The sequence below is a fragment of the Bufo gargarizans genome, unplaced genomic scaffold (assembly GCF_014858855.1).
Source record: "Bufo gargarizans isolate SCDJY-AF-19 unplaced genomic scaffold, ASM1485885v1 original_scaffold_1420_pilon, whole genome shotgun sequence".
Lineage (NCBI taxonomy): Eukaryota > Metazoa > Chordata > Amphibia > Anura > Bufonidae > Bufo > Bufo gargarizans.
Genome location: NW_025334351.1, coordinates 37260 through 60448, shown reverse-complemented (window position 1 = coordinate 60448; position 23189 = coordinate 37260). Strand labels below are relative to the sequence as shown.

The 23189-nt window shown below is 45.0% G+C and overlaps 1 protein-coding gene across 1 annotated transcript in view; it reads left to right on the top strand.

Moving 5' to 3' along the window:
• SPAG17 (sperm associated antigen 17) overlaps nucleotides 1–23189 on the top strand; it is a 63950-nt gene that overhangs the window by 4635 nt on the left and 36126 nt on the right. The window contains exons 4-10 of the mRNA XM_044274052.1: nucleotides 2027–2203; nucleotides 3389–3570; nucleotides 9350–9508; nucleotides 14556–14658; nucleotides 15040–15158; nucleotides 15472–15609; nucleotides 17343–17486. Coding sequence (XP_044129987.1) covers nucleotides 2027–2203; nucleotides 3389–3570; nucleotides 9350–9508; nucleotides 14556–14658; nucleotides 15040–15158; nucleotides 15472–15609; nucleotides 17343–17486 — 1022 coding nt within the window. The remainder of the gene's footprint in view (nucleotides 1–2026; nucleotides 2204–3388; nucleotides 3571–9349; nucleotides 9509–14555; nucleotides 14659–15039; nucleotides 15159–15471; nucleotides 15610–17342; nucleotides 17487–23189) is intronic.

Genomic DNA, 23189 nt, shown 5'->3' with positions numbered 1-23189 from the left:
TAATACTGCTCCTATGTACAATATAACTACTATAATACTGCTCCTATGTACAAGAATATAACTACTAATACTGCTCCTATGTACAAGAATATAACTACTATAATACTGCTCCTATGTACAAGAATATAACTACTATAATACTGCTCCTATGTACAAGAATATAACTACTATAATACTGCTCCTATGTACAAGAATATAACTACTATAATACTGCTCCTATGTACAAGAATATAACTACTATAATACTGCTCCTATGTACAAGAATATAACTACTATAATACTGCTCCTATGTACAAGAATATAACTACTATAATACTGCTCCTATGTACAAGAATATAACTACTATAATACTGCTCCTATGTACAAGAATATAACTACTATAATACTGCTCCTATGTACAAGAATATAACTACTATAATACTGCTCCTATGTACAAGAATATAACTACTATAATACTGCTCCTATGTACAAGAATATAACTACTATATACTGCTCCTATGTACAAGAATATAACTACTATAATACTGCTCCTATGTACAAGAATATAACTACTATAATACTGCTCCTATGTACAAGAATATAACAACTATAATACTGCTCCTATGTACGAATATAACTACTATAATACTGCTCCTATGTACAAGAATATAACTACTATAATACTGCTCCTATGTACAAGAATATAACTACTATAATACTGCTCCTATGTACAAGAATATAACTACTATAATACTGCTCCTATGTACAAGAATATAACTACTATAATACTGCTCCTATGTACAAGAATATAACTACTATAATACTGCTCCTATGTACAAGAATATAACTACTATAATACTGCTCCTATGTACAAGAATATAACTACTATAATACTGCTCCTATGTACAAGAATATAACTACTATAATACTGCTCCTATGTACAAGAATATAACTACTATAATACTGCTCCTATGTACAAGAATATAACTATAATACTGCTCCTATGTCCAAGCATATAACTACTATAATACTGCTCCTATATACAGATATAACAGATAATAACTCCCTATGTAGTACCTATAATACTGCCTCCTATGTACAGGAATATACCCTACTAGAATACTGCTCCTATGTACAAGGAATATAACTACTATAATACTGCCTCCTAGTGTACAAGAATTAGAACTACTATAATACTGCCTCCTATGTAAAAGAATATAACTACTATAATACTGCTCCTCTGTACAAGAATATAACTACTATAATACTGCCTCCTATGTACAAGGAATATAACTGAGCTATAAATACTGCTCCTATGTACAGGAATATAACTACTATAATACTGCTTCCTATATACAGAATATAACTACTATAATACGGCCATCCCTATGATACAGTAATATAACTACTATAATACTGCTCCTATGTACAAGAAATATACCTACTATAAATACTGCTCCTATGTACAAGAATATAACTACTATAAGTCCTGCTCCTATGTACAAGAATATAACTACTATAATACTGCTCCTATGTACAAGATATAACTACTATAATACTGCTCCTATGTACAAGAATATAACTACTATAATACTGCTCCTATGTACAGAATATAACTACTATAATACTGCTCCTATGTACAAGAATATAACTACTATAATACTCCTATGTACAAGAATATAACTACTATAATACTGCTCCTATGTACAAGAATATAACTACTAATACTGCTCCTATGTACAAGAATATAACTACTATAATACTGCTCCTATGTACAGAATATAACTACTATAATACTGCTCCTATGTACAAGAATATAACTACTATAATACTGCTCCTATGTACAAGAATATAACTACTATAATACTGCTCCTATGTACAAGAATATAACTACTATAATACTGCCTCCTATGTAAAGGAATATAACTACTATAATACTGCTCCTATGTGTAGTATTAGTGCTGCGAGTTGCTGGTCGTCCCTCTAGTATGTGGTGACTGTTGTGTGTGGCGGTGCAGTGCCTCTGACCTGGCGGTTGTATTTACAGATGATGAGCCTGATGACGGTGCTCAGCACTACATCATCGTTCTTGGAGTGTATCACCCGCAGATCGTTGCGCTCTTGGCTGATCTCGGCGTCCGTGTGTCCAGTGTCATCAGGATCTCGTCTCAGATATATGGCGGTACGCCGGCTGATCAGGTGGAGCCCGGCTGCGCTCCAGACGGTTGGTGCCGATCTTCTCATATTTTCCCCTTTTCCGCCTGCGCTCCTTTATGTTTATGTAGCATGTTCTCTGCCCGCTCTTCGGGTGAATTCACACACGGGGTTTCAGTGGCTTTTTTCTGCACTTTTACATTTTCTAACGGCAGAAACGCCAGCTCCGGATGTTAGCGGCAAGTCTCTGGGAAGTATTAAATGGAAGACATATAGCGCTTGGGTTTTTTTTTATTTTATTTTTTTTGCTCCTGGTGTTTTTTAATCTGGTGACTTTTTTGTGTCTTTTTTTCAGGCATTTTTTATCTCCTCTTTTACAGGGGAAAAAGCACCAGAAAAAAAAACACCATCAAATATTCACAAAAACACCAGTAAATCTGCAGCAGAAGCGCGCGCCGCGTGCAGAAAAAAGCAAGCAGTTTTTATGGCGTTTTATTTTTTTATAACTGCCAGAAAAGATGCTCGTGAAGGACGAGTTTTCTTCAGAAACCCTGAACGACACTTTTTGCAGCTTTCTTATACATTTTGTGTTTCAGTTCCCCTACTTTGTTATGACTTTTTGCTTGCTGTCAGTGAATGGCAACATTCATGCTACATGAAGGAGCTTAAGAGTCATCTTGAAGATGTCCAGTAGACGCCGATGCGCAGCTCTGTAAGTCTCTGGATAGAACCATCGTTATTCCCTTTCACATCCAGCAAGCAGAGATCTTAAAAAATTTAGGAAACTGAGATTATATCAAAAAGGTACTTAAAGTTTCATTGGACGAACAAACTAGTTGTCCCAGCTTGAAGGTTGGACCACCACCGACCTAGGTACTGTACAGGTCCTCAAGCTCCAGGAGGGGGCAGGGCTGTGCCTCCTTATGTGTCAGCCCGGGGCCTCAAGCACATGGCGGTTTGGGTGCCTCATGCAGGGGACACAAGCCGACTGCAGCATAGTAATGTATGATACTGTGAGATCCTATCTGATGGCGGGTCTATTGCGCCGTACTCACAGAGGAACTGACTGTATCGTAAATCACTGTGGGCCCCGGGAGATGCGGCCGACACACGGACCGTGCCAATCAGCCCCTACACCCTCCACACACGGGCCGTCCTGGGGGCACCTTGTGGTGCAGGTGACTCAGGGCGGGGGCATGCTTCCTCAATATGAGGGGCTGTACCCACTTAGTTATAGAGAATCCCATCATCTCAGTTCTAGAAGCCGAGAAGCAGAGGAAAGAAACGCTCAGGAAATCTCTGGATACATTCTGGAAATACCTGGAACCCATCCTGGACTCCGGGAAGGCGGGATCACCCCTCAGCCAGGTGGCCAGACTGCAGTACCCGGTGAAAGAAGGCGGCCAACCCGGTGACTGGAGTAACGTGGAGGTGCAGGTGAGTGGAATAGGGATGAGAGCGTAGTAATAGGGGTGTGTGGAGTAATAATGAGAGGACTGTAGTACAGGTGTGTGAAGTAATAATGAGAGGACTGTAGTACAGGTGTGTGGAGTAATAATGAGAGGGCAGTAATACAGCTGTATGGAGTAATAATAAGAGGGCAGTAATATGGGTGTGTGAAGTATTAATGAGAGGGCAGTAATACAGGTGTGTGGAGTAATAATGAGAGGATTGAAATACAGGTGTGTGGAGTAATAATGAGAGGACTGTAGTACAGGTGTGTGGAGTAATAATGAGAGCGTAGAAATACGGGTGTGTGTGGAGTAATAATAAGAGGACTGTAATAGGGGTGTGTGGAGTAATAATAAAAGGGTAGTAATACAGATGTGTGGAGTAATAATGAGAGGACTGAAATACAGGTGTGTGGAGTAATAATAAGAGGACTGTAATACAGGTTTGGAGTAATATTGAGAGGGCAGTAATACAGGTTTGGAGTAATATTGAGAGGGCAGTAATACATGTATGTGGAGAATACAGGTGTGTGGAGTAATAATAAAAAGGCTGTAATACAGGTGTGTGGAGTAATAATAAGAGGACTGTAATACAGGTGTGTGGAGTAATAATGAAAAGGCTGTAATACAGGTGTGTGGAGTAATAATGAGAGGGCAGTAATACAGGTGTGTGGAGTAATATTGAGAGGACTGTAATACAGATGTGTGGAGTAATAATGAGAGGGCAGTAATACAGGTGTGTGGAGTAATAATGAAAAGGCTGTAATACAGGTGTGTGGAGTAATAATAAAAAAGGTGTAATACAGGTGTGTGGAGTAATAATGAGAGGACTGTAATACAGATGTGTGGAGTAATAATGAGAGGGCAGTAATACAGGTGTGTGGAGTAATAATGAGAGGGTAGTAATACAGGTGTGTGGAGTAATAATGAGAGGCCAGTAATACAGGTGTGTGGAGTAATAATAAGAGGACTGTAATACAGGTGTGTGGTGTAATAATGAGAGGGCAGTAATACAGATGTGTGGAGTAATAATGAGAGGACCGTAATACAGGTTTGTGGAGTAATAATGAGAGGGCAGTAATACAGGTGTGTGGAGTAATAATGAGAGGGTAGTAATACAGGTGTGTGGAGTAATAATGTGAGGTTAGTAATACAGGTGTGTGGAGTAATAATGAGAGGACTGTAATACAGGTGTGTGGAGTAATAATGAGAGGGTAGTAATACAGGTGTGTGGAGTAATAATGAGAGGGCAGTAATATAGGTGTGTGGAGTAATAATAAGAGGACTGTAATACAGGTATGGGGTAATAATGAGAGGGCAGTAATACTGGTGCGTGGAGTAAGGCCTCTTTCACACGACAGTATGTCCATTTCAGTGTTTTGCGGTCCGTTTTTCACGGATCCGTTGTTCCGTTTTTTGCTTCCGTTGTGGTTCCGTTTCCGTTCCGTTGTTCCGTTCCGTTTTTCCGTATGGCAAATACAGTATACAGTAATTTCATATTAAAAATTGGGCTGGGCATAACATTTTCAATAGATGGTTCCGCAAAAAACGGAACGGATACGGAAGACATACGGATGCATTTCCGTATGCATTCCGTTTTTTTGCGGACCCATAGACTTTAATGGAGCCACGGAACGTGATTTGCGGCCAAATATAGGACATGTTCTATCTTTAAACGGAACGGAAAAACGGAAATACGGAAACGGAATGCACACGGAGTACATTCCGTTTTTTTGCGGAACCATTGAAATGAATGGTTCCGTATACGGACCGTATACGGACCGCAAAAAACGGCCCGCAAAACGGAAAAAAAAAAACGGTCGTGTGAAAGAGGCCTAATAATGAGAGGGCAGTAATACAGGTGTGTGGAGTAATAATGAGAGGACTGTAATACAGGTGTGTGGAGTAATAAATAGAGGGTAGTAATACAGGTGTGTGGAGTAATAATGAGAGGGCAGTAATATGGGTGTGTGAAGTATTAATGAGAGGGCAGTAATACAGGTGTGTGGAGTAATAATGAGAGGATTGAAATACAGGTGTGTGGAGTAATAATGAGAGGACTGTAGTACAGGTGTGTGGAGTAATAATGAGAGCGTAGAAATACGGGTGTGTGTGGAGTAATAATAAGAGGACTGTAATAGGGGTGTGTGGAGTAATAATAAAAGGGTAGTAATACAGATGTGTGGAGTAATAATGAGAGGACTGAAATACAGGTTTGGAGTAATATTGAGAGGGCAGTAATACAGGTTTGGAGTAATATTGAGAGGGCAGTAATACATGTATGTGGAGAATACAGGTGTGTGGAGTAATAATAAAAAGGCTGCAATACAGGTGTGTGGAGTAATAATAAGAGGACTGTAATACAGGTGTGTGGAGTAATAATGAAAAGGCTGTAATACAGGTGTGTGGAGTAATAATGAGAGGGCAGTAATACAGGTGTGTGGAGTAATATTGAGAGGACTGTAATACAGATGTGTGGAGTAATAATGAGAGGGCAGTAATACAGGTGTGTGGAGTAATAATGAAAAGTCTGTAATACAGGTGTGTGGAGTAATAATAAAAAAGGTGTAATACAGGTGTGTGGAGTAATAATGAGAGGACTGTAATACAGATGTGTGGAGTAATAATGAGAGGGCAGTAATACAGGTGTGTGGAGTAATAATGAGAGGGTAGTAATACAGGTGTGTGGAGTAATAATGAGAGGCCAGTAATACAGGTGTGTGGAGTAATAATAAGAGGACTGTAATACAGGTGTGTGGTGTAATAATGAGAGGGCAGTAATACAGATGTGTGGAGTAATAATGAGAGGACTGTAATACAGGTTTGTGGAGTAATAATGAGAGGGCAGTAATACAGGTGTGTGGAGTAATAATGAGAGGGTAGTAATACAGGTGTGTGGAGCAATAATGTGAGGTTAGTAATACAGGTGTGTGGAGTAATAATGAGAGGACTGTAATACAGGTGTGTGGAGTAATAATGAGAGGGTAGTAATACAGGTGTGTGGAGTAATAATGAGAGGGCAGTAATATAGGTGTGTGGAGTAATAATAAGAGGACTGTAATACAGGTATGGGGTAATAATGAGAGGGCAGTAATACTGGTGCGTGGAGTAATAATGAGAGGGCAGTAATACAGGTGTGTGGAGTAATAATGAGAGGACTGTAATACAGGTGTGTGGAGTAATAAATAGAGGGTAGTAATACAGGTGTGTGGAGTAATAATGAGAGGACTGTAATACAGGTGTGTGGAGTAATAATGAGAGGGTAGTAATACAGGTGTGTGGAGTAATAATGAGAGGGCAGTAATATAGGTGTGTGGAGTAATAATAAGAGGACTGTAATACAGGTGTATGGGGTAATAATGAGAGGGCAGTAATACTGGTGTGTGGAGTAATAATGAGAGGGCAGTAATACAGGTGTGTGGAGTAATAATGAGAGGACTGTAATACAGGTGTGTGTGGAGTAATAAATAGAGGGTAGTAATACAGGTGTGTGAAGTAATAATGAGATGACTGTAATACAGGTGTGTGGAGTAATAATGAGATGACTGTAACACAGGTGTGTGGAGTAATAATTAAAAGGCTGTAATACAGGTGTGTGAAGTAATAATGAAAAGCCTGTAATACAGGTGTGTGGAGTAATAATAAAAAAGCTGTAATACAGGTGTGTGAAGTAATAATGAGAGGGCAGTAATACAGGTGTGTGGAGTAATAATGAAAAGGCTGTAATACAGGTGTGTGGAGTAATAATGAGAGGACTGTAATACAGGTGTGTGGAGCAATAATGAAAAGGCTGTAATACAGGTGTGTGGAGTAATAATGAGAGGACTGTAATACAGGTGTGTGGGGTAATAATGAAAAGGCTGTAATACAGGTGTGTGGAGTAATAATGAGAGTACTGTAATACAGGTGTGTGGAGTAATAATGAGAGGACTGTAATACAGGTGTGTGGAGCAATAATGAAAAGGCTGTAATACAGGTGTGTGGAGTAATAATGAAAAGCCTGTAATACAGGTGTGTGGAGTAATAATAAAAAAGCTGTAATACAGGTGTGTGGAGTAATAATGAGAGGACTGTAATACAGATGTGTGGAGTAATAATGAGAGGGCAGTAATACAGGTGTGTGGAGTAATAATGAGAGGGCAGTAATACAGGTGTGTGGAGTAATAATGAGAGGGCAGTAATACAGGTGTGTGGAGTAATAATGAAAAGCCTGTAATACAGGTGTGTGGAGTAATAATGAAAAGCCTGTAATACAGGTGTGTGGAGTAATAATGAGAGGGCAGTAATACAGGTGTGTGGAGTAATAATGAGAGGGCAGTAAGACAGGTGTGTGGAGTAATAATGAGAGGGCAGTAATACAGGTGTGTGGAGTAATAATAAAAAAGCTGTAATACAGGTGTGTGGAGTAATAATTAGAGGGTAGTAATACAGGTGTGTGGAGTAATAATAAAAAGGCTGTAATACAGGTGTATGGAGTAATAATGAAAAGACTGTAATACAGGTGTGTGGTGTAATAATGAGTGAACTGTAACACAGGTGTGTGGAGTAATAATGAAAAGGCTGTAATACAGGTGTGTGGAGTAATAATGAGAGGACTGTAATACAGATGTGTGGAGTAATAATGAGAGGGCAGTAATACAGGTGTGTGGAGTAATAATGAGAGGGTAGTAATACAGGTGTGTGGAGTAATAATGAGAGGGCAGTAATACAGGTGTGTGGAGTAATAATGAGAGGGCAGTAATACAGGTGTGTGGAGTAATAATGAGAGGGCAGTAATACAGGTGTGTGGAGTAATAATGAAAAGCCTGTAATACAGGTGTGTGGAGTAATAATGAAAAGCCTGTAATACAGATGTGTGGAGTAATAATGAGAGGGCAGTAATACAGGTGTGTGGAGTAATAATGAGAGGGCAGTAATACAGGTGTGTGGAGTAATAATGAGAGGGCAGTAATACAGGTGTGTGGAGTAATAATGAAAAGCCTGTAATACAGGTGTGTGGAGTAATAATAAAAAAGCTGTAATACAGGTGTGTGGAGTAATAATTAGAGGGTAGTAATACAGGTGTGTGGAGTAATAATAAAAAGGCTGTAATACAGGTGTATGGAGTAATAATGAGAGGACTGTAATACAGGTGTGTGGAGTAATAATGAAAAGACTGTAATACAGGTGTGTGGTGTAATAATGAGTGAACTGTAACACAGGTGTGTGGAGTAATAATGAAAAGGCTGTAATACAGGTGTGTGGAGTAATAATGAGAGGACTGTAATACAGATGTGTGGAGTAATAATGAGAGGGCAGTAATACAGGTGTGTGGAGTAATAATGAGAGGGTAGTAATACAGGTGTGTGGAGTAATAATGAGAGGGCAGTAATACAGGTGTGTGAAGTAATAATAAGAGGGTAGTAATACAGGTGTGTGGAGTAATAATGAGAGGACTGTAATACAGGTGTGTGGAGTAATAATGAGAGGACTGTAATACAGATGTGTGGAGTAATAATGAGAGGGTAGTAATACAGGTGTGTGGAGTAATAATGAGAGGACAGTAATACAGATGTGTGGAGTAATAATGAGAGGGCAGTAATACAGGTGTGTGGAGTAATAATGAGAGGGTAGTAATACAGGTGTGTGGAGTAATAATGAGAGGGCAGTAATACAGGTGTGTGAAGTAATAATAAGAGGGCAGTTATACGGCTGTGTGTAGTAACAGTGCAATAGTAGTATTACGGGGTAATGTAGTAATACTGTCATCTCCTTGCTCCGTGCAGCTGGCGTATGCCACCGATGTGTTTGAGAACGTCGCCTGCCTCATGTACGACTGTCTGGATTGGCGCAGACAGCACCAGCATTACCTCCGCAGTATGGAGGTCCTCCACGTCCCAGAAGCCAAGCAGCAGACCCCAGAGAGGCTCCCACCATCTCCAGAGGTGAGACGTCACAGCCGCACTCCACACCATCCTCTGGGATGTGCACCGATGCTATTACGTTATATTTCATACAGTGTTTGAAAATGTAAGTGAACCCCGTGATGATGACCAGTTCAGTCAGGAGAGTCATTGGGAAGCGGTCAGGGGTGTGATGGGTGATGAGCTCCTATTTGTAGAACATCAAGCTGAGACCTATAACCAGGGGTCTACAGCATGGGACTATGAACACTGAACCTCAACGAATACGATCTCTGAGGACCCACAGAGAAGAGCCGTCACTGCTGATTGGGTAGGAGCAGTGTACAGAAGATGTCGCGGCAGAAGTTCAGCATGCAGTCCTGCAATGTATGAAGCTATGCTCCTCAGCTCCCATCAGCATTCCTGGAAGCAATCCTCGTTCCTCTGGACAGGGTCTTAAACACGATCAGCTTCACTTAGCTGCAGCTCTGGTCACCGAGGGATGCTCTCACACCTGGATGCTGTCGGACTCTCTGCTCACTCAGTTCCTCAGTGTCTCTCACTGCCTCACTCTAAGATGGCTGCTGCCTTCCTCTCCAGACTTGTAACTCCACCACCTGAGTGTTCCCAACATCACATGAAATGCAGTCTGTTTCTGTGCTGTTTCCTCATCTCACACACCGAGCAATTGTGTTTGTGTGATGCAGAAGAGAAGGCCAAGAAGAAAGCATAGTGAGGTGGAATTTATAATGTATCAAGAAGAAGGGACGGCAAGAAGGAGATCATTACTGACCCAGAAGGATAGCGAAGAGAAAGCCTCCACTGTCTAAGAGGAATGTATAGTGTCGAGGAGATCACTGTTGGTCAAGAAGAAAGTTTAGAAAATAGGACACCAGGCCTGTCCAAGAAGATTTTCTGGTGAGGAAATCGGACAACCACTGCCCATGGAGAAAGTCTAGTGAAGTGGAGACCATGGGTGTCCAAGAAGAATGTTTATTGAATAGACCACCAGTGTCCTAGAGGAAAGTGTAGTGAGGAGGAGACTACCACTGTCCAAGAGGAACAAAAATAGTAATGAGGACATCTCCACTGTCCTAGAAGAACAGATAATGAGAAGGAGTCCAGCAGTGTCCCGGAAGAAATTGTAATGAGTAGGAGACCACTGCCATCCAAGAAGAAAGTTTAGTGTGGAAGAAACCATCACTGTCCAAGAAGAAAGGATAGTGAGCAGGAGATCCTCATTGTCCAAGAAGAAAATACAGCAAGGAGGGGCTACCATTGTCCTAGAAGAAAGTATAGTGAAGAGAAGACCAGCACTCTCCAAAAAGACAGTATAGTGAGGAAGAGACCACCACTGTCTATGAATTAGGCCTCATGCACACGACAGTATTTTTTCACGGTCCGCAAAAACGGGGTCCGTAGGTCCGTGATCCGTGACCGTTTTTTCGTCCGTGGGTCTTCCTTGATTTTTGGAGGATCCACGGACCTGAAAAAAAAGTTGTTTTGGTGTCCGGCTGGCCGTGCGGAGCCAAACGGATCCGTCCTGAATTACAATGCAAGTCAATGGGGACGGATCCGTTTGACGTTGACACAATATGGTGCCATTTCAAACGGATCCGTCCCCCATTGACTTTCAATGTAAAGTCTGGAGTTCTTTTATACCATCGGATTGGAGTTTTCTCCATTCCGATGGTATATTTTAACTTGAAGCGTCCCCATCACCATGGGAACGCCTCTATGTTAGAATATACTGTCGGATATGAGCTACTTTGTGAACTTCAGATCCGACAGTATATTCTAACACAGAGGCGTTCCCATGGTGATGGGGACGCTTCAGGTTAGAATATACAAAAAAACTGTGTACATGACTGCCCCCTGTTTTTAACTCATTGGTGGCCAGTGGGCCCCCCCTCCCTCCCCTGTAGTTAACTCGTTGGTGGCCAGTGTGCGCCCCCCCCCCCCGCCCCCCCTCCCTCCCTCTATTGTAATAATAGCATTGGTGGCAGTGTGCGGCCCCCCCCCCCCCGATCATTGGTGGCAGCAGAGTAGAAGCATCATACTTACCTGGCTGCTTGCTGCTGCGATCTCTGTGTCCGGCCGGGAGCTCCTCCTACTGGTAAGTGACAGGTCTGTGCGGCGCATTGCTGTCACTTACCAGTAGGTGGAGCTCCCGGCCGGACGCAGACATCGCAGCAGCCAGCAGTTAAGTATGAATCTTCTACTATTGCTAAGGCTAAGTAACCATGGCAACCAGGACTGCAGTAGCGTCCTCGTCGCCATGGTTACCGATCGGAGCCCCAGCGATTAAACTGGGACTCCGATCGGAACTCCGCTGCCACCAATGATCTGGGGGGGGGGGGGAGAGGGGAGGCCGCACACTGCCACCAATGTATTAAAACAATAGAGGGAGGAGGGGGGGGGGGGGCGCACACTGCTACCAATGTATTAAAACAATAGAGGGAGGAGGGGGGGGGGCGCACACTGCTACCAATGTATTAAAACAATAGAGGGAGGAGGGGGGGGCGCACACTGCCACCAATGTATTAAAACAATAGAGGGAGGAGGGGGGGGGGGGCGCACACTGCTACCAATGTTAATGCAATAGAGGGAGGGGGGGGGCACACACTGCTACCAATGTTAATGCAATAGAGGGAGGGGGGGGCGCACACTGTGCCACCAATGCTATTACAATAGAGGGAGGGAGGGGGGGCGCACACTGTGCCACCAATGCTATTATTACAATAGAGGGAGGGAGGGGGGGCGCACACTGTGCCACCAATGCTATTATTACAATAGAGGGAGGGGGGGGGCGAACACTGTGCCACCAATGTCATTATTACAATAGAGGGAGGGAAGGGGGGGGGCGCTCACTGTGCCACCAATGCTATTATTACAATAGAGGGAGGGGGGGGGGGGGCGAACACTGTGCCACCAATGTCATTATTACAATAGAGGGAGGGAGGGGGGGGCGGGGGGGGCGCACACTGTGCCACCAATGTTATCATTACAATAGAGGGAGGGAGGGGGGGCACACTGGCCACCAATGAAATTTAACCTGGGGAGGGAGGGGGGTCTGCCCCCTGCTGCCTGGCAGCCCCGGATCTCTTACAGGGGGCTATGATAGCACAATTAACCCCTTCAGGTGCAGCACCTGAGGGGTTAATTGTACGGATCACGGCCCCCTGTAAGAGATCGGGTGCTGCCAGGCAGCAGGGGGCAGTCATGTACACAGTTCGTTGTATATTCTAACTAGAAGCATCCCCATCACCATGGGAACGCCTCTGTGTTAGAATATACTGTCGGATCTGAGTTTTCACAAAGTGAAAACTCAGCTATGAAAAAGCTTTTATGCAGACGGATCTTCGGATCCGTCTGTATGAAAGTAACCTACGGCCACGGATCACAGACACGGATGCCAATCTTGTGTGCATCCGTGTTCTTTCACGGACCCATTGACTTGAATGGGTCCGTGAACCGTTGTCCGTCAAAAAAATAGGACAGGTCATATTTTTTTGACGGACAGGATACACGGATCACGGCCTCGGCTGCAAAACGGTGTATTTTCCGATTTTTCCACGGACCCATTGAAAGTCAATGGGTCCGCGAAAAAAAACGGAAAACGGCACAACGGCCACGGATGCACACAACGGTCGTGTGCATGAGGCCTAAAGCTTAGTGAAGAGGAAATCATGTCTGTCCCAAGAGGAATATCTAATGAGGGGAACACTTGTCCATAATGAAAGTATACTGAGGAGGCCACCAATGTTCAGGAAGAAAGATAGTGAGCAGGAGCCCAACACTGCCCAAGAGGAAAAGAGAGCTAGGAATAGACCAGCGCTGTCCAATAACAAAGTGTAGTGGGAAGGAGGCCACCATGTCCATGAAGAATGGATAGTGAGGAGGAGACCAACACTGTCCAAGAGGAAAAGATAGCTAGGAATAGACCAACACTATCCAAGAAGAAAGGATAGTGAGAAGGAGACCTTCACTATCCAAGAGGAAAGAATAAGGGGGATTAGGCCAGGACTGTTAGAAAAGAGAGTTTGTCAAGGACCATCACTGCCAAGAAGAAAATATAGAGTAGATAAGACCACCACTGTCCTAGATGAAAGTCTAGTGAGGAAGAAACCATCACTGTCCAAGTTTGTGAACTCTTCAAAATTCTCTACGGTATATTTCTGCAAAAATTTGACCTAAAACTATATCAGATTTGGAAAAGGAGAGGAGGGGATGACCATTGTCCAAGAAGAAACTCGAGTAAGGAGGAGACCACTGCCCAAGAAGATAGTGTAGCAAAAAGAGAACTCTGCTGTTCATTTAAACTTTGTTAAGAACAATAAGAAGCCTAGACAACTGACCTAGAAGACTACCGAATGACCTATGGACATATGAGGGTAAAGTATCTGGATCTGCGACTGTTTTGCTTCCCTGGGAACACATGAATTCTAAATTGCACCATTTACATTTTAGAGAGAATGTTAGTGTCCATCTTTGACCTGAATCATGACACATGTTGGGTCTTCCAGCAAGACTAAGACCCTAAACATATCAGTGATGAAAAAAAAAAAAATGGCTGAACACAGCAGATATGTACGTTCTAGCATCTCCCTAAATCCAGTATGAATGTTGGAGCAGACCAGAAGTGGAGTGTTCACACGAGGAGGCCCAAAATAGCCATGATATGAAGCAAATAATTTAGAAGAAATGGGACATAGGACATGAGTGGTCATTCATGCACTAGAGGTCACACCAGGGACATTTACAACAATCTAACAATCTTCAGAAAACTCCACAGCCCATTGTCTGTGAGCCCAGGTCTTTAAGGAACTTGTCTCATGGGAAGGTTACATGACATGAATTAGAGGGTGTAGTGGTAGCCTTTCCTGGAGTGCTCCTCATGGGCGTTAAAACACATGGTCAGGTATGCCCCTCCCACGAGGAAGTGTCCTGTTTCTTCACACTCAGGAAGTGGGGCTGATTGGTATTAGAGATAATGAGAACTGAAGACTCCCATCCACGTTAATATCCCGTGTATTCTCCAAGCCTCCTTGAGTTGTACCCATAATTCCTGGGGCCCTTTCCTTTTCAGACCTCAGCTGCACTCCTGCCATCAACTCCAATGGGCAGAAAGAAAGGCCAAGGGGACGAGATGCATCCGACGTTCTCACTGCCGCCACCAACCCCCCCAATCGGTACGTACAGCATGTGAGACATGGCCGGGAAGAACCTGGCACATCCATGGCATAGAAGAAACTATTGCAATATACACATTACTTCTAGTTTGCACTATTTTCCAATTCCCCATATGCAGCCTGCAGTGTAAAGAATGGAGGCTTTCATTCTGGTTGCCATGGTTAACATGTCTCTATATACACATGTGGATACATTTTCTCCTCCTCTAAGCCTGATGTACTACATGTAACATGCTGTGTTCCAGGTTTAGTAAGCAGCAGAAATTATAAAGAGAATGAAAACCCCCTATACTTTACACTGCTGGCTGCATGATCATAGGGTCACAGAGAGTTGCAGGGCCCATTTATTAGATTCCCCCTCCAATACTTGTGTCTCTACAGGGCAGATGGAGACCCCAGCGGCGGTGGACGTGGACACCAGGTTGTACAGTGAGCTCCTGCGTGACCTCCCTGAAGAGCTGCTCTCGGTCCCTGTCATACTGCACTGCATGCTGGAGCAGGTACTGTCACCAGGGGGTTGTGGGGGATGCTGCAGGGACCCCCCCAGAGTTAGATGCCGAGCTCCAACAATCCAGTGCAGCATCAAGCATTGCACAGTTTGGCGGAGAAGGGGAGTCCGGGGCGCAGTGCGGCTTCTCTGTGGAAGATAAACCGATCCTTTAGCCCCCACACCAGGTATGTCATCTGGGGCTCAGGTAAGTCGTGCAGCACTGCAACTCCAGTGTAGCCCGGGCCCGAGACTGTCAGCTCTGCAGACGAGACCTCCCACTCCCAGCAGAGGAGCGCTGTTGTGATGTTTCATGTATCTGGCAGGTTGCTGCAACTGAGAAGGGTCTGTTACCTCCAAGTGAGATGGCGGCGGACCCCCGAGCAGACGGCCTGGACCCCGACATCGCCGAGCACCTGGTGTCGGTCGTGGACTCTCTGTCTCTCTCTCAGAAAGAAAGGAAGGTGAGTGATCAGGGAGGTGAAGGAAAGGATCATTGGAGCCACAATACCACCGCCATACGGTGCCCAAATAATCCATACTGTGTCTAATAATACCACAGCCATACACCGCCTAATAATACCACAAACATACACTGCCTAACAATAGCACCGCCATACACCGCCTAATAATACCAATGCCATACACCGCCTAATAATACCACCGCCATGCAGTGCCTAACAATACCACCGCCATACGGTGCCCAAATAATCCATACTGTGTCTAATAATACCACAGCCATACACCACCTAATAATACCACCGGCATACACCGCCTAATAATACCACAGCCATACACCGCCTAATAATACCACCGGCATACACCGCCTAATAATACCACAGCCATACACCGCCTAACAATACCACAGCCATACACCGCCTAATAATACCACCGCCATACACCGCCTAATAATACCACAGCCATACACCGCCTAACAATACCACCATAATGCAGTGCCTAACAATACCACCGCCATACGGTGCCCAAATAATCCATACGGTGTCTAATAATACCACAGCCATACACCGCCTACTAATACCACAGCCATACACCGCCTAATAAAACCACAGCCATACACCGCCTAATAAAACCACAGCCATACACCGCCTAATAATACCACAGCTATACACCGCCTAATTATACCACCGCCATACACCGCCTAATAATTCCACAGCTATACACCGCCTAATAATACCACCGCCATGCACCGCCTAATAATACCACAGCCATACACCGCCTAACAATACCACCGCCATGCAGTGCCTAATAATACCACCGCCATACACCGCCTAATAATACCACAGCCATACATTGCCTAATAATACCACAGCCATACACCGCCTAATAATACCACCGCCATACACCGCCTAATAATACCACTGCCATACACCGCCTGATAATACCACAGCCATACACCGCCTGATAATACCACCGCCATACACCGCCTAATAATACCACAGCCATACACTGCCTAATAATACCACCGCCAGACACCGCCTAATAATACCACCGCCAGACACCGCCTAATAATACCACCGCCAGACACCGCCTAATAATACCATCGCCAGACACCGCCTAATAATACCAAAGCCATACACCGCCTAATAATACCACCGCCAGACACCGCCTAATAATACCACCGCCATACGTTGCCCAAATAATCCACATAATAAGGCTACATTCACACAACTCGTATAATATTGAAAACCAGAAGAGAACAGCCGTCAGCGGCGCTCGCCAATCTTTCTGCAGCGCTCATACCGATGCAGGTGCAGCACAGTTAGCAGGTGAGAGCGGTTTTGCGCGCCCTGCGCTTCCTCAGGCCTCCGGTTTGCAGTATTACAGGCGCTGTGCTCGCTGAGCGCCACCACTAGGGGCGCTGCTCCTTGATTTCAGATACTGCACACATGGCAGTGCAGGACATTCACACGACCGCAAATGACGGATCTGCAAAACACGGGAACTGACCGCGTGCGCCGGCCCTATGATAGAAATGCCTATTCTTGTCATGCTCTATCTTTTTTGCGAGGCCGTGGAAGGGAACTACAGATGCGGACGGCTCGCGGTGTGCTGTCCGAATCTTTTGTGTCCGCGTTGAAATGAATGGGTCCGCACCAATCCGCAAAATTGCAGAACGGATGCGGACCCAGAAATACGGTCGTCTGAACGGAACCTAATCCCATTTTCTGCTCCCTAGAACCTGCATAAGATCTTCCTGGTGAATGACAAAAGAGACAACAGTGCGGGCCCCCAGGGACCCCGTCTGATCAGTCACCGCGACAAGATCCGGGAGAGGAGTCACCAGGTGCAGGTACAAGGCAGTGACGGCAAGTGTGAACAGGTACATCTATAGTGACCGGGTACAGGACTGTATACCGTACATCTATAGTGACCGGGTACAGGACTGTATACTGTACATCTATAGTGACCGGGCACAGGGCTGTATACTGTACATCTATAGTGACCGGGCACAGGGCTGTATACTGTACATCTATAGTGACCGGGCACAGGACTGTATACCGTACATCTATATTGACCGGGTACAGGACTGTATACCGTACATCTATAGTGACCGGGTACAGGACTGTATACCGTACATCTATAGTGACCGGGTACAGGGCTGTATACCAAACATCTATAGTGACCGGGTACAGGGCTGTATACTGTACATCTATAGTGACCGGGTACAGGACTGTATACCGTACATCTATAGTGACCGGGTACAGGACTGTATACCGTACATCTATAGTGACCGGGTACAGGACTGTATACCGTACATCTATAGTGACCGGGTACAGGACTGTATACCGTACATCTATAGTGACCGGGTACAGGGCTGTATACCGTACATCTATAGTGACCGGGTACAGGACTGTATACTGTACATCTATAGTGACCGGGTACAGGACTGTATACCGTACATCTATAGTGACCGGGTACAGGACTGTATACTGTACATCTATAGTGACCGGGTACAGGGCTGTATACCGTACATCTATAGTGACCGGGTACAGGGCTGTATACTGTACATCTATAGTGACCGGGTACAGGACTGTATACCGTACATCTATAGTGACCGGGTACAGGACTGTATACCGTACATCTATAGTGACCGGGTACAGGACTGTATACCGTACATCTATAGTGACCGGGTACAGGACTGTATACCGTACATCTATAGTGACCGGGTACAGGACTGTATACCGTACATCTATAGTGACCGGGTACAGGACTGTATACTGTACATCTATAGTGACCGGGTACAGGACTGTATACCGTACATCTATAGTGACCGGGTACAGGACTGTATACTGTACATCTATAGTGACCGGGCACAGGGCTGTATACCGTACATCTATAGTGACCGGGCACAGGACTGTATACCGTACATCTATAGTGACCGGGTACAGGACTGTATACCGTACATCTATAGTGACCGGGTACAGGGCTGTATACCGTACATCTATAGTGACCGGGTACAGGGCTGTATACTGTACATCTATAGTGACCGGGTACAGGGCTGTATACCGTACATCTATAGTGACCGGGTACAGGGCTGTATACTGTACATCTATAGTGACCGGGTACAGGACTGTATACCGTACATCTATAGTGACCGGGTACAGGGCTGTATACTGTACATCTATAGTGACCGGGTACAGGGCTGTATACTGTACATCTATAGTGACCGGGTACAGGACTGTATACCGTACATCTATAGTGACCGGGTACAGGGCTGTATACTGTACATCTATAGTGACCGGGTACAGGGCTGTATACCGTACATCTATAGTGACCGGGTACAGGGCTGTATACTGTACATCTATAGTGACCGGGTACAGGGCTGTATACCGTACATCTATAGTGACCGGGTACAGGGCTGTATACTGTACATCTATAGTGACCGGGTACAGGGCTGTATACTGTACATCTATAGTGACCGGGTACAGGGCTGTATACCGTACATCTATAGTGACCGGGTACAGGACTGTACACTGTACATCTATAGTGACCGGGTACAGGACTGTATACCGTACATCTATAGTGACCGGGTACAGGACTGTATACCGTACATCTATAGTGACCGGGTACAGGACTGTATACCGTACATCTATAGTGACCGGGTACAGGACTGTATACCGTACATCTATAGTGACCGGGTACAGGGCTGTATACCGTACATCTATAGTGACCGGGTACAGGGCTGTATACCGTACATCTATAGTGACCGGGTACAGGACTGTATACTGTACATCTATAGTGACCGGGTACAGGACTGTATACCGTACATCTATAGTGACCGGGTACAGGACTGTATACTGTACATCTATAGTGACCGGGCACAGGACTGTATACTGTACATCTATAGTGACCGGGTACAGGACTGTATACTGTACATCTATAGTGACCGGGTACAGGACTGTACACTGTACATCTATAGTGACCGGGTACAGGACTGTATACTGTACATCTATAGTGACCGGGTTCAGGGCTGTATACCGTACATCTATAGTGACCGGGTACAGGACTGTATACCGTACATCTATAGTGACCGGGTACAGGGCTGTATACCGTACATCTATAGTCACCGGGCACAGGGCTGTATACCGTACATCTATAGTGACCGGGTACAGGACTGTATACCGTACATCTATAGTGACCGGGTACAGGACTGTATACCGTACATCTATAGTGACCGGGTACAGGACTGTATACCGTACATCTATAGTGACCGGGTACAGGGCTGTATACTGTACATCTATAGTGACCGGGTACAGGGCTGTATACTGTACATCTATAGTGACCGGGTACAGGACTGTATACCGTACATCTATAGTGACCGGGTACAGGACTGTATACCGTACATCTATAGTGACCGGGTACAGGACTGTATACTGTACATCTATAGTGACCGGGTACAGGGCTGTATACTGTACATCTATAGTGACCGGGGTACAGGGCTGTATACCGTACATCTATAGTGACCGGGTACAGGGCTGTATACTGTACATCTATAGTGACCGGGTACAGGACTGTATACTGTACATCTATAGTGACCGGGTACAGGACTGTACACTGTACATCTATAGTGACCGGGTACAGGACTGTATACCTGTACATCTATAGTGACCGGGTACAGGGCTGTATACTGTACATCTATAGTGAACGGTACAGAACTGTATACTGTACATCTATAGTGACCGGGTACAGGGACTGTATACTGTACATCTATAGTGACAGGGTACAGGACTGTATACCGTACATCTATAGTGACCGGGTACAGGACTGTATACTGTACATCTATAGTGACCGGGTACAGGGCTGTATACTGTACAACCTATAGTGACCGGGTACAGGACTGTATACTGTACATCTATAGTGGACCGGGTACAGGCTGTATACCGTACATCTATAGTGACCGGGTACAGGGCTGTATACTGTACATCTATAGTGACCGGGTACAGGGCTGTATACCGTACATCTATAGTGACCGGGTACAGGGCTGTATACTGTACATCTATAGTGACCGGGTACAGGGCTGTATACCGTACATCTATAGTGACCGGTACAGGGCTGTATACTGTACATCTATAGTGACCGGGTACAGGGCCTGTATACCGTACATCTATAGTGACCGGGTACAGGGCTGTATACTGTACATCTATAGTGACCGGGTACAGGGCTGTATACCGTACATCTATAGTGACCGGGTACAGGCTGTTATAGCGTCGTACATCTATAGTGACCGGGTACAGGACTGTACATACGGTACATCTATAGTGAACCGGTACAGGGCTTGTATACCGTACATCTATAGTGACCGGGGTACAGGGCTGTATACCGTACATCTATAGTGACCGGGTACAGGGCTGTATACCTGCTACATCTATAGTGCCCGGGTACAGGGCTGTATACTGTACATCTATAGTGGACCGGGTACAGGGACGTGTCTAACCCGTACATCTATTAGTGACCGAGGTACAGGGACTGTATACCGTACATCTATAGTGACCCGGGTACAGGGACTGTATACCGTACACTATAGTGACCGGGTACAGGACTGTATACCGTACAGCTATGCCGTACAGGACTGTATACCGTACATCTATAGCTGACCGGGTACAGGGCTGTATACTGTACATCTATAGTGACCGGGTACAGGGCTGTATACTGTACATCTATAGTGACCGGGTACCAGGGGACTGTATACCGTACATCTATAGGGCCGGGTACGGGCTGTATACCGTACATCTATAGTGACCGGGTACAGGGCTGTATACTGTACATCTATATGACCGGGTACAGGACTGTATACCGTACATCTATAGTGACCGGGTACAGGGCTGTATACTGTACATCTATAGTGACGGGTACAGGACTGTTATACGTACATCTATAGTGACCGGGTACAGGACTGTATACCGTACACTATAGTGACCGGGTACAGGACTGTATACTGTACTCATAGTGACCGGGTACAGGGCTGTATACTGTACATCTATAGTGACCGGGTACAGGGCTGTTACCGTACATCTATAGTGACCGGGTGACAGGGCTGTATACTGTACACATCTATAGTGACCGGGTACAGGGCTGTATACTGTACATCTATAGTGACCGGGTACAGGGCTGTATACCGTACATCTATAGTGACCGGGTACAGGGACTGGTATACCGTACATCTATAGTGACCGGGTACAGGGCTGTATACTGTACATCTATAGTGACCGGGTACAGGACTGTATACCGTACATCTATAGTGACCGGGTACAGGACTGTATACCGTACATCTATAGTGACCGGGTACAGGACTGTATACTGTACATCTATAGTGACCGGGTACAGGGCTGTATACTGTACATCTATAGTGACCGGGTACAGGGCTGTATACCGTACATCTATAGTGACCGGGTACAGGGCTGTATACTGTACATCTATAGTGACCGGGTACAGGACTGTATACTGTACATCTATAGTGACCGGGTACAGGACTGTATACCGTACATCTATAGTGACCGGGTACAGGACTGTATACTGTACATCTATAGTGACCGGGTACAGGGCTGTATACTGTACATCTATAGTGAACGGGTACAGAACTGTATACTGTACATCTATAGTGACCGGGTACAGGACTGTATACTGTACATCTATAGTGACCGGGTACAGGACTGTATACCGTACATCTATAGTGACCGGGTACAGGACTGTATACTGTACATCTATAGTGACCGGGTACAGGGCTGTATACTGTACACCTATAGTGACCGGGTACAGGACTGTATACTGTACATCTATAGTGACCGGGTACAGGGCTGTATACTGTACATCTATAGTGACCGGGTACAGGGCTGTATACTGTACATCTATAGTGACCGGGTACAGGGCTGTATACCGTACATCTATAGTGACCGGGTACAGGACTGCATACTGTACATCTATAGTGACCGGGTACAGGGCTGCATACCGTACATCTATAGTGACCGGGTACAGGGCTGTATACCGTACATCTATAGTGACCGGGTACAGGACTGTATACCGTACATCTATAGTGACCGGGTACCGGACTGTATACCGTACATCTATAGTGACCGGGTACAGGACCGTACATCTATAGTGACCGGGTACAGGACTGTATACCGTACATCTATAGTGACCGGGCACAGGACTGTATACCGTACATCTATAGTGACCGGGTGCAGGACTGTATACCGTACATCTATAGTGACCGGGTACAGGACTGTATACTGTACATCTATAGTGACCGGGTACAGGGCTGTATACCGTACATCTATAATGACCGGGTACAGGACTGTATACTGTACATCTATAGTGACCGGGTACAGGACTGTATACTGTACATCTATAGTGACCGGTACAGGACTGTATACCGTACATCTATAGTGACCGGGTACAGGGCTGTATACTGTACATCTATAGTGACCGGGTACAGGGGCTGTATACCGTACATCTATAGTGACCGGGTACAGGACTGTATACCGTACATCTATAGTGACCAGGGTTACAGGTGCTGTATACGTAC